The sequence below is a fragment of the Scyliorhinus canicula genome, chromosome 19 (genome assembly GCF_902713615.1).
Source record: "Scyliorhinus canicula chromosome 19, sScyCan1.1, whole genome shotgun sequence".
Lineage (NCBI taxonomy): Eukaryota > Metazoa > Chordata > Chondrichthyes > Carcharhiniformes > Scyliorhinidae > Scyliorhinus > Scyliorhinus canicula.
In genome coordinates this window covers 18734109-18747456 of record NC_052164.1, presented here as the reverse complement: position 1 = coordinate 18747456, position 13348 = coordinate 18734109, and the positions used below count along the sequence as shown (strand labels likewise).

The following is a 13348-nucleotide window of genomic DNA, read 5'->3' as shown; positions in this document are numbered from 1 at the left end:
GCATTACATGAAATGTCTATGGACAAGTTTCACAATAAACCATCTGAATGAATTGCTCCACTGAAGCATGGGCCATAACCATATCAACACTGCCTTCAGATCGGTGGTTCTCAGGCATTTGATCAGCTTTACGCAATATTATTTTGTGTCTCTCTTTTTATTCCTCTTTTCAATCTATTCTAATCAGTCAAGTACTAGATAATATTATATGGCTCATCAATGTCTAAAAGCATTAGAAGACCAGTAATGGTCATGTTTCCTTTTCAGCTCCTTTAGTTACAGTTACTCCTGTAAAACCAGAAGAAGGCAGGGTGGAGACTGGGAGCTTACCAGAGGTAAGAACTGAACTAGATATCTATAAATAAATTTCATTATACAAATATTTAATTTTATTGCGCATCCAGTTATTATTTGTTCAATATTCTGGAATGTTGAGTGTTGCCGCTGAAGCATGTTGTGTATGCTGTTCTGTCGTCGTGTAGGCAGTAAATTTATGGATTGTACCATTTATAGTACGCATTGAGAACCTCATTGTCTTGGTGCAGTCGTGTTTTGTAGCTGCTTTGATTTAACCAGTTTGCATTGCATTTTCCAGTTGCAGTGCTTGCTTTGTTTTTTGGCAAAATTGGTACCCTAAGGGTGGGTGGGATTTGCTTCAAGTTCAAGTTATGAAGCAGCTGGAAATTTGTAGAAAGAGACGCTCAAAATATCGGCAGCTTAAGTGGCATGCTCAGTTTTGTCGAATCGAACAGCAGAACAAGGTTTGTTGGAAATGTAATTAAAAAATGACAATTGCATGCTGAAGATCCCATGATGCTGTAGGGAGAAGAACGGGGATTGTTCTGGACTATATTTTCCCCCTATACTAACACCGCTGGAACAAATTAATGAATTATTCATCCAGTTTTGGGATCTCCATTTGTGTAAAGAGGTTCAGCGACATAACAATAACTGTATTTCAAAGTAATTCATCTGGCAAGTGTTGTGAGATGTTTCAGAGTTGTGAGAAGGAGCTTTCAAAAAGTTATTTTCTCCCAACAATTCAGGGTACTATTCCAGTGCCACTAACATGCGAAATGGGAGCAGAAATAGGCCATTCTGCCCCTCAAGCCTGTTCTGCCATGTTTGTGTTTTGAATCCCACATTCCCTTCTGCCCCCAATTAATGATACATTCTTGTTAGGCAAGGGAATCAATCTACTGCCACCGTTAAATAAAATATTCAATGAGTCCACCTCCCCTGCCTTCAGAGACAGAGTTCCAAAGTCGCACACCCCTCTAAGAGGTTTCTCCTTATCGATTCCTAATTGTAAAATCGTTTCACCTATTTCTTGACTCCTCTACAAGAGGAAATACCCTTTCCACGTCCAACTTGTCAAGACCATCCAGGATCTTGTATACTTAAATCATTCTTATAAACTCCAGTGGAAGTAAGTCCAATCTGTCCAACCTTTCCTCGTAAGACAACCCGCTCATTCCGGGTATCAATCTAGTAAAATTTGTTTGAACCACCTCGCATGCAATTACATCTGTCCTGAAATACGGAGACCAAAACTGCACACAATATTTAAGGTGCAGTCTCGCCAATGTCTTGCATAACATTGTTACTTTTATGCTCAATTCCTCTTGTAATAAAGGACAACATTCCATTTGCCTTAATAATTACTTGCTATACATGCACATTAACATTTTTTGATTTGTGCACAAGACCTAGATCCCTCTGCATCTCAATTCTGCAGCCATTCTCTGTTTTAAGTTTGTTATTCTTCCTGCTAAAGTGAAAAACTTCACATTTTCCCACATTATACTCAATCTGCCAGATTTCTGCCTAGTCACTCAACCCACTGATATTCATCTGCAACCTTTCTTCTATAAGAACCTAATTTCCACAAATATTGTTTCCAGTTTTTAAAAAAAATTGTAGAAACCATGCAACAGTTGATTTTCAATTAAGATGCTTTATTTTTCAGGAACCTTGTATAGAAAACAAGCCAGATGGTGTGTCTAGAAAATATATTCCGCCTGCTCGGTAAGGATACATGATTTAATTTCCCAAATAGTTTTATCAAGTTCAACTTTCCTTTTGTCGTCAAAAGGACAATCAATCAGGCAATGTATTCCATGTGCTCTGCCATAAAGTGATAGAATTTCCCTGTAGTGCTACGCGGTAAGAGTTGAAGCTTTGCACTTCACAAGAAGGGAAGGGAAATTAGAAGTCATGTCGTATGGATTGGCCGTTAACACTTCTTGCTACGGCTTAAGAATGCGATTTGGCCTAGAACCAGCTTGCTATATGACTTCTTTTTTTTTTCTTTTTTTTATAAATTTAGATTAGCCAATTATTTTTTCCAATTAAGGGGCAATTTAGCGTGGCCAATCCACCTACTCTGCACATTTTTGGGTTGTGGGGGCGAAACCCACGCAGGCACGGGGAGAACGTGCAAACTCCACACGGACAGTGACCCAGAGCCGGGATCGAACCTGGGACCTCAGTGCCGTGAGGCGGTTGTGCTAACCACTAGGCCACTGTGCTGCCCTGCTATATGACTTCCTGACCAAAGACTTAACTTTGGGGGGAAAGAGTAATCGATTGAAAGAGTTGATGTGCATTACTCTGCAATGTGGTGAAATAGGGACTTTACAAACTACTAGTATTTGAATTGAAACCGAAAAGAAAATGCTGGAAAATCTCAGCAGGTCTGGCAGCATCTGTAGCGAGAGAAAAGAGCTAACATTTGGTGTCCAGCTCTGACAAAGGGTCATCTGGGCTCGAAACGTTCGCAGAGCAGAGCAGGCTTCAGGGGCTGAATAGCCTACTCCTGCCCTGTTTATGACATACATTATTCTCGTTCACGAATTAACTTTAATTTACATCTTATATCTTGCATTTCAAACTGTTTCATATACACGTTACTTTGAAGTACGGTATCTGTTATGTTAACAAACCATATCGGAATTAAATCCTATCCAAAAGCAGGCAAGGAAAAAGAGGATTGGGTCATGGGGAAAAAATATTACTCCTCCCTTGTTCTTCCCTCTAGCCATACACTAGCGAGAGTCTGCTTTCTTTGTAAATATCCATAGATTTTATTGTAAAATTACAAAGCATTGTCAAATAGTTACCTGTAAGCAATTGCTCTGCTTGGAACTCGGTTGCAACAATACAGTGGAAATTATGCTTTCGGGATGACCTCAAAGCATCCATACCCACGGATTCGCTGGATGCCCTGGTTTGTGACCAACTACAATGGAGAAGGTTCATTTGAGAAGGCGTAGAAAGACTTTTGTCAGGAATGTGCAGAGGTGAAGTTGAGGCATCGGAGGGAACGCCATAAAACTGCAAACAACCAGTCTACCCAACCCTTCAAGCACTATCTGCCCCATATACAGCAGAGACTGCAGATCACGCGTAAAACCCATCGAATCGGAGTGGAACCAAGTAATCCTCGATCCCAAGGGACTACCGAAGATAGTTTGTAGGTGGAAGCAATGGAAAGCTATGGTTTATTTTTCTCACTTAGCGACACTGCATCTTAATTCTGTAATTTATAATAGCAGGCATATTTTCCTGAGCTTTGTGATCTTTCAGAGAATTGTTGATAGTACTTAATTTTTTGTAGAATGTTGTCCACCGAGAGTGCTAATAGCTTCACTCTAATTGGAGAAGCTTCTGATGGCGGCACGATGGAAAACCTAAGCCGAAGACTAAAGGTGGGTTGGCACGTTCTTCAGTCTGATAGATCTACAGTAATTGTTGTTTACCCACTTTACAGTAAATGTTTTAAAATTGCACTTTTTGACGTGTTCTATTAGAAAAGTCTGCTGTAAGTAAAAACACATGCAACTCTGTATAATACATGTGTGTTTATATATAAATAGATTCCCCCATAATGCTGCTGATGGTGAACGGAAATAATGTAACAGGAAATGAGTGACACTGGCAAGAAGTGCTATTATATTCAAGACTTTATATGATGGCTATTTTTCAGTAGTTTAATTTTATTCTAACTGATTCATAGACCAGGTCCTCAGTATTGTATTGCTTAATTAATTTCAGACGGTTCGTGTATTTTAGATTATAGAAACTTTGTTTAAAATTGAACAGTCAGATTTCAAATGGGAGCTTGATTTTAAGGCTGATTTCCCGAGCTTTTCTCACTCATAATCTGGGGTCTGAACATATTTATCCTCCCAGATAGAGTCACGTAACCTCACCTTCCCCTTTAAGACCACCGTTCAGGTAGAAGTGATCTAAAGAGGCACATCCTGAGTCAACCAATGGATAATCGCTGTGGGACGTTTCTCTGGAAATCAGCATTCTCCAAATACTACTCTGGGCAATTTTTGAAGCCATTGTAGGTCACTTGGGATGACAGCTCACTCACTGAAAAATGTTTGGCAGAGCCAAATGATAAAGGTCAGAGAAGGCAGCTGGAAATTATTTTTTAAAAAGTCGTATTTTGTTGAATTGTAGTCAGTGTACGTGGTACTTTTTATGTACTGTGGCCTGTGGCCTTGCAGCTGGTGAGACAAAGGATACAGCACCATGGGAGTGTTGTCATGTCATCCACAATGGCTCTGATAATTCTTTGTTGCTGAAGGAGCAATCATTTCTTTGATGGCAAAGGAGTGGAAAACTGGATGGAGCCAGCATTGCCCCTGGATTTCTGAGGCTTTCTCAAAGTGGAGGAGTGCAGGCTATACTTCAGTGCTTCCCAAACTATGTCCCAATGTAATATTAATATTTATTAGTGTCTGCAATAAAGTTACTGTTAAAATCCCTTAGTCGCCACACTCCAGCGACTGTCCAGTACACTGAGGGAGAATTCAGAATGTCCAATTCACCTCACGGGAAAGTCTTTCGGGACTTGTGGGAGGAAACCGGAGCACCCGGATGAAACCCACAGACACAGGGAGAACCTGCAGACTGCACAGACAGTGTCCCAAGCAGGGAATTGTACCTGGGTCCCTGGCACTGTGAAGCAAGCCCATTTCAACACTAAAATTAATATGACCCCAGATGCCAACAAAAACAAAGCAGCGTAGTAACTTTTGGTATATACTTACTAAAGTGTATGTATTATAGATCAACAGATAATAAATGTATCATATAAATAATGAAGATCTATGTAAAACTGTGATTATTTCATGTATTTGTGTAGGTTTCACTCAAGCTCTCCATATTTCCCGGTGATAGAAGACTCGATGTAGACGCTCTCCTCCTGCTATCTAGTCCATGGTAGCTGCACATTTACCTTGCTGCATGTGGTTCCCTTTAAAGATGGCAGCCTTGACCTGTCACTGGGAGACGCCCCACAGCTGCCGCCCTGCTCGATGCAAATGTTGGACTGGTAGCTTCTTATCCAGGGTTTGCGGCCAAGACAATTTGTTTGTGAAGCCCCCCCTGCTCACCTGTCAGGTCCAACACTCTCCTCTGCCACAGCTTGGAGAGAAATCGAAGGGGGCCAGTCAGAAATCTGAAGGAGAGCTCAAATGGAGGTAGCCAACTTTTCCTGAGCTACCTCTGGAATTCTGGATCTGGAGGCCATCTGGCAGCTGTTCTGTAACAGCAGCCCACAAATCTCCCTGCTCCTATGATGAGGGCCACAGCTGTTTCTGCCCTCAATTACTGACAGGTCCTTGCTGTGAATGAAGTGGGGTGTTTGCAACCTAGTCACTTTAATGACCTGGCCCACTAAACTTTAGCATCTTGGCTTGGACAGGTGATGTGCCCAGTTGCTTTCTGTTTATCCAACTACAGGAAAAAATGGGAGCAATATTGGGACACAATGTGTTATCAAACTTACTGAATAAGTAACATTTTGTTTTGCCAAATCAACAGTGTTACAGAGAAATATGTGCTAAACACAAGGTTAATATTGCATACACTATTAAAATTCTGTCGGTACTTGTTTTTAAATAGGTAACCAGTGATCTGTTTGACATCATGTCTGGGCAGACAGATGTGGACCATCCTCTGTGTGAAGAATGTACAGATACATTACTTGATCAGTTGGACCAGCAACTGAATGTCACAGAAAATGAATGTCAGAATTACAAGTAGGTTATTCATGCTACATCTATTAAATTCCAAAATTAAGTATGATTTATCATCTAGTTCAATCCCAGTTGGAGAATGCAGGACCTTCATCAACAGAACTAAAGCTATAAAGTTCCAATAAGCAGTTGAATGTACCCTAGAAAATAATGGTGTTTTTAAAAAGGAAATGTTCGAGAATAACAGTTTCAAAACTAAATTTCTGAAGGCGGTTGCATAGTTGTGCCTGGTTCTTAGTAAAATGTAATGTGATTAACTGTTTCTGTGCTGATGCAGGAACTGTTTAGAGATACTTGAACAAATGAATGAGGAAGATGAAGAGAAACTGCTGGAAGAACTAAAAGCACTGAATTCCAAAGAAGACTATTTAATCCAAGAACTTGAAAATGTGGAAATGAAAAGGAAGAAGGTAGCAGATGATTTGATCGAGGTTAGGTCAGAGACAGACAGACTCAATCAAGAAGAAGCTCAGTGAGTAGAAAAGTTTTTTAATGAAAATGAATGAAAAATGAAAACCGCTTATTGTCACGAGTAGGCTTCAATGAAGTTACTGTGAAAAGCCCCTAGTCGCCACATTCCGGTGCCTGTCCGGGGAGGCTGGTACGGGAAAAGTAATTCTATAATTGGTGCATGATCTTCATTGCTTTCCTCACTAATATACGTGAAATATTTCCTCTTTATTGCAAGGTTTTATATTCTCATAACCTAAATCCAATGCTACAGAAGGAAAAACAGGTATATATTGCATTCTAGGCAACTCCCAGCCCAGTTTCTAATTCAAAACAAACCTGAAATACCGAGGCATGTATAAGAATGATTTAATTTCTAGTTTTAATAAGTTCAGATATAGTAGCCAAATTCTGTCATGGAGAAACTTCTAGAATTTAAGTGTTTTATCCTGTCCTATTACATACGCCAGCACAAAAGAATCTTCATTTTCTCAGTTTTCTTTTATTTGTTTTAGCCTGAAATCTAGGTTTAGCATCACAGCCAAATGCATTTTAAGAGTTTTTGGCACCCTGCTATAAACTGTAAGATGCAAGAAATAAAAATGTGGTAAAGTTCCAAGAAAGGCTATTACCCGAAGGTAACCCTTTCTAAGCTTGTACATTTCGCACAATGCTTATTTATATTAAAGGTACCAGAGGGAGTACTCTGAATTCAAAAGACAGCAACTGGAGCTTGATGATGAGTTAACAAGTGTCGGCAATCAAATGAGATATGCTCAGATCCAGCTTGACAAACTCAAGAAAACCAATGTTTTCAATGCTACATTCCACATATGGTAAGAACTAGTCCACTTTACCTGTATTTATTTGACTGATAAACTGTGCAGCTGTCATCCAATCATGCATATCCTGTACTATCCATGTTTCACAGACTACAATTAAATGACCTGAGTTTAATGAATCGTGTCAGTCTAGGAGGTACATTAGTGGCGTTCAAGGAAAAATAGTCTCTATTACTGTGACAAGGCAGCAGGTTCAGCCTTGCTGTTAATTCAGTTTTGGCTTTCAGCATGTTTGGTTTCCTCAGTGATCATCCAGAAACTCAGGAATTTTGGAGCAGAAGGAGAGTCTAATTTCGAAGGGGCTACAATGGTTATGCTCCTGGGTTATCCACAAAATGGATGTTGGAAATTATGGCACACACTTGAATATAAATTGCTGAAACAACTTGTGGTAATGACCAACACATCTAAACTTAAGAAATCTAAAGCAAATCTAAATTTGTAACAATTGGAATATAATCACTTATTTCTAGGATTCACGCTTACTTCCAGTGACTGATGCATAAGACACCAAGGTCTCACTTGAATATCCACCTCTCAATTTACACCCATTCAAATGATAATCTGCCTTCCTATTTTTGCTACTGAAGCAGATAACCTCACGATTATCTACATTATACTCCCATGGTGATGGCATAAAATGCTCTCCTCTTTCCTGCAAGGATCCTCAGCCATTTTCCTATAAGGATAGTTAGTATGAGAATGACAACTGATGCAGCAGTGCAAGGCTACCTCTCCTGTTTTTAAAATTCTTTCATGAGATGTGGCGTCACTGGCTGGTCAGCATATATTCCCCAACTCTTAATTGTCTTTGAGAAGGTGGTTGTGAGCTGCTGCTTGAACCATTGCCGTCTGTGTGGTGTAGGTGCACCCACAATGCTGTTAGAAAGGGTGTTCTAGGATTTTTACCGAGCAACAGACAGTGAAGGGATGCTGCTTTGATTCCAAGTCAGGATGGTGTGTGGCTCGGATGGGAACTTGCAGGCAGTGGTGTTCCCTTACATCTACTGCCCTTGTCCTAGGTGATGGAGGTCACAGGTTTGGAAGGTGCTGTCGAAGAAACTTTGGTGAGTTGCTATAGTGCACCTCTTGATGGTACACACTGCTGCCACTGTGCGTCAGTGTTAGAGGGAGTGAACGGTCAGGGTGGTGGACAGGATGCCAATCAAGCGAACTGCTTGGTCCTGGATGGTGTTGAGCTTTTGGAGCCTTGTTGGTGCTGCATTCATCCAGGCAAGGCAAGTGGAGATTATTCCATCACACCCCTGCCTTGTAGAATCCTAGAAGCTCCCAAGCCTTGTAGTTTATCTCTCAAAGCCCAACAACCATTTGTATTTATTACGTTTTCTTTGTTTTGCATCTTGTCAGCATGAAGGTTTTGAAGCATCGATTCATTGATGCACAGATCCTGAATGAGAACATCAATATCTATTTATATCAGAATGATGCGATGTATGCAAATTAAAGGGTGGAAATCCACCCTTCATGTGTTGGTATTTCAACAGGAATGAAGCGGGAACAAATGCAAAGTGGGTCAAAAACCTGCTCTACTTGATTACTGCTCATCTGTAGAGCCCTTCTATTTCTTGCCAAAAGTGACTCTCTGCACATACATAGAAAATAGAAGCAGGAGGAGGTAATTCGGACCTTCGAGCCTGCTCCGTCATTCGTTGTGATCATGGCTGATCATCAAGTTCAATACCCTGATCCTGCCTTCCCCCCACCCCCTCATGTATCCCTTTAACCCCAAGAACTGTATCTAATTCCTTCTTGAAATTACACAATTACTTGAAATTACCCAACTACTTTTTGTGGTAGTGAATGCCAGATTCACCACTCTGGGTGAAGAAATTTATCCTCACCTCAGTCCTAAAAGGTTTACCCATCATCCTGAAACTATGACCCATAATCTGGACTCCCCCACCATCAGCAACATTCTTTCTGAATCTACCCTGTCTAATCCTGTTAGGATTTTGTACGTTTCTATGAGATCCCCTCACTCTTCTCCACTCTAATGAATATAATCCGAACCACTTAGTCTCTCCTCGTACGGCAGTCCCACCATTCCAGGAATCAGCCTGCTAAACCTTCGCTGCGCTCTCCATAACAAGAACATCCTCCATAAGAACATCAAAACTGCACACACTGTTCCAGGTGTGTCCTCACCAATGCCCTAAACATATGCAGTAAAACATTTTTGTCTTCAAGTCCTTCTGTTATGAAGGCCAACATACTATTTGGCTTCTTTATTGCCTGTTGTACCTGCGAGCTTACTTTCAGCGACTGATGTAATAGACACCAAGGTCTCACTTGTATATACACCTCGCTCAATTTACATCCATTCAAATAATAATCTGCCTTCCTAATTTTGCTACTGAAGCAAATAACCTCACGTTTATCCACATTATACTGCATCTGCCATGCATGGGCCCATCATCAATACCTAGATGTAGAGAATGATGGAAATATACTGTGCAATGATATCCGACTAGTCTTATCTAGGCACATTCCTAAACTTGATGGAGCATGTTGAATACGATGCTGTTCATGTTTAGGTGTAATATGTCCAGGAACCGGCGGGTCAAAATTAACGTACCTCCTCATAAAACATGATTTTCCTCATCTCATGAAACAACATGAAAAAAGTCTGGTCTGCCTTTTTACCTTCACCCTCAGTTACTGGGGCACCGCAGTGGGAGAGAATTTCTGGGCGATAACCTGTGATGACAACAGCTATCTATATGTACCTTATCTTCAGGCTTACAAGTCAAAAGGGCAAAGTAAAACAGCACTATGGGGGGCGATTCTCTGATATTGAGGCCAAGTGTTCGTTCCGTCGTGAATGCCGGCCCACAGGGGACCAGCACGGTGCTGGAGCAGTTGACGTCACTCCAGCCACCTTACGTGGCACCAAATGGGCGCCGCACCAACCCGCGCATGCGCAGTTGGGCTAGCTCAATCCTGCGCATGCGCAATTGGGCCGCGCCATACTGTGCATGCACGGGGAACTTCTTACGCGCGCTGATCCCGACCCAACATGGGGTCGGTATTCAGGGGTCGGCCGCGGTGGAAAGTAGGCCGAGGGGGGGGGGGGGTGGGGGAGAGATCGGCCCGCCGATTGGTGCGCCTCGATCGCGGGCCAGATCCCTTCAGAAGCTCCCCGCTCCCCCAAGCCTTCGCACCGAGTGCCCGCTGGCAGCGACCCGGTGTGGACGGCGCCGGTTGGACTACCATTTTTTTTTCCGTCGGCCACTCGGCCCATCTGGGCCGGAGAATCACTGTTTGCGGCGATTCTCCGAGTGGCGTGGCGCTGGTTTCGGGGGGTGGGAGAATCACGTGCGGGGGTCGGGGCGGCGTGATGCGATTCGCGCGGCGCCCCCACGATTCTCCCACCCGGCGTGGGAGGGGAAAATACCGTCCATGATCTTCCATGTCAAGTATCCTGGCCTCGCATGTTATAATTAAAAATGTACTGATATTTTTTGTATAATTCCCACGTCGTTTCCCTTGAGACTGCAAATGAATTCTTGTAAATTTCTTCCAGCCAGTATTAAAGGGACATTCGAGAGGGCATTAGATGATTTAGGGGGTTGGTTAGCTCAGTTAACTGGACGCCTGGTTCGTGATGTGGAGCAACGTCAGCAACGTGGGTTCAATTCCTGTACTAGCTGAGACCCGTGATTAGCCTTCTAAACGTTGCCCCTCGCTGAGGTGTGATGGGTAACTCCAGTTAAAGCACCACCAGTGGACTCTCTCAAAAAGGGCGAGCAGTCTATGATGTCTTCTGGGGACTGTGGCAACTTTCATTTCAGATGAATGTTCTATTCAAGTAATATGCAGGATTATGGGGAAAAGGCAGGGGAATGGCACTAAGTCACGATGCTCGTTTGGAGAGCTGGTGCAGACACGCGGGGCCAAATGGCCTCCTTTTGCACCGTAACAATTCTGTAATACAACTGTTCAATTTCTAAACCTACTTGATTTTTACTTTCTACATGCAATACCAGATGAGACTGGCTGATATTTTATTGCGGACAGGTTCAACGTGATGTTGGACAAGACAACAGACAGATTCATAGTTTTACGTGCATGGACAAAATGTTACATATTTTTTTTAATTTGCATTATAATTTGCATTATAGTGTTAACAATCAATGTTGTTAAATATTTTCCCTTCCTTCACGAATTTGAATTGTATGGCACTTGTATAATTCAGATATAATTATATCTGAATTTAGAATGCGTATAAATTGTGATATATTTTTATTGTTTTGTTTTTCCATTACTGGGCAATATGAATTTCAGGCATAGTGGACAGTTTGGCACCATTAATAACTTCAGGCTAGGGCGTCTACCGAGTGTCCCTGTGGAGTGGAATGAGATTAATGCAGCTTGGGGGCAGACTGTGCTATTACTGCACTCACTGGCCAACAAGATGGAACTCCGATTTCAAAGGTACATTTTTAAATAGTTATTTAGTTTGTATGTATTGTGAAATGTGTAATGATGAATTTTGAAATGAGACCTGTTTTTATTAGAATCATAAATATTAGAAGAATCATTAATTATTGAAATTGTGAACAATTTAAATAGGTCTAATTCCGAATGAAGAATTTCAAGTATGAGGTAAGAAAATTGGGGAACAGGAAAATGGAATCTTTCCCTTGGCACACTTTTCTAAACAAAATAACGGCCATAATTTCCTGGCTCGTCCATGTCGGATTTGAGGTGGGGAGAAAGAGGAAGGGAGGAGAATCCCTGTTGGGAAGTTCCCATGTAAAGGTTTATGCCATAATTGTCCAGAAGTGCTAACTTCCTCTGGTCAATTGTGCTATGCTGGGAACTGATTTAAATCGCTAACTTTGGATGTTCTGCCAGTGGTATTCTGAAATAAGAAATAACTTCAGCGGAACTAAACACTCAAACTGAGCCCCACAAGGGACACCTCCATACTCTGGAGCCCCGACCTCCAGCTACATGGGCTCGTCCTGACTCTACACCTGCCGCTCAGCCAAATCCCAGCCACTTTTCTGGACACATGTTCTCCCTGGCCTATCCATTTCACTGAGCTCTTTAAATCTCCCTGCTTTTCAGCAAAAACAAAAGGGGGCTTGACCTCTGGTGTTGTACTGTGCTTATGGCCTTCAGGGGCTGCTTCAGTGCAGGTCCCACGAAACTCCAGCCAGTGGAGGTTTAACTAAGTTACCTAAAGGAGGTAAGTGCACTTTAAACTCTTGTAATTCTAGTTGGTCATGACTTGGAACTAGTGGTTGGAAGTTATGGCCCAATACATTTTCTGCCATCAACCCCCATTTGCAGGAGGTCTTATGGCACAGTGGGTAGTAGGCCTGCCTCTGAGTCAGAAGCTCCGGGTTTCAGTCCCATCCCAAGGAAGGTGCATTCATAACATGGCCAAACAGGTTGAGTATCAACTTGCAAAATCCTTCCAACATGTGAGTGGTAAGAACGGCAGGTGGCAAGAGTTACTCCTGATCTGCCATGCTTCATGTGGGGTGATGCCCCGACAAGCTATAAGCCTCTGGTGACAGGCTAGCACCTGGTTCCAGGAAAAACTATCTATGGAAACAGATGAAAGTTGCCTGTGCATGACTAGGTGTGGTGAGAGAAAGAACAGCCCCATTTGTATAATTATTTTTGCTTAAGCAATGTTTAATGTAATTGATTAACTGAGGATTTATTCATGGTAAGACTTGTTATTAATAATTAATTTGGTATTAACCTGCCATATGTTGGCCATTGTGCCATTTCACTATGTTTGGATTGTCTACCTCACATTTGATTGGGACACCCCTCCAATTTCCTCCTGTTCTTGAGATTACCCACGGCTCTGGGGCTATTTAATATATGGGAAATGGACTTCTCAGCCTTTGGGAACATGTGCCATTGGGTATAGAGCCAGAGCCTTGTAGCTGCCCAGGAGCCTCAACTGAACTAGGGGGTTAGGAGGAACCTAGCAGCCCCTGCATTGTGGAAATGACA

At 42.1% G+C, this 13348-nt stretch overlaps 1 protein-coding gene across 4 annotated transcripts in view; it reads left to right on the top strand.

Annotated features, from left to right (window-relative positions):
• becn1 (beclin 1, autophagy related) overlaps window positions 1–13348 on the top strand; it is a 29282-nt gene that overhangs the window by 8318 nt on the left and 7616 nt on the right. For all 4 annotated transcript variants that reach the window (XR_005458135.1, XM_038778536.1, XM_038778534.1 and 1 more), the window contains 7 exons: window positions 268–335; window positions 1970–2028; window positions 3620–3710; window positions 5923–6059; window positions 6334–6528; window positions 7196–7342; window positions 11654–11803. Coding sequence is in view for 3 of the 4 variants with exons in the window: in XM_038778536.1 (XP_038634464.1) it covers window positions 268–335; window positions 1970–2028; window positions 3620–3710; window positions 5923–6059; window positions 6334–6528; window positions 7196–7342; window positions 11654–11803 (847 nt within the window). In the remaining variant the exon portion in view is untranslated. The remainder of the gene's footprint in view (window positions 1–267; window positions 336–1969; window positions 2029–3619; window positions 3711–5922; window positions 6060–6333; window positions 6529–7195; window positions 7343–11653; window positions 11804–13348) is intronic.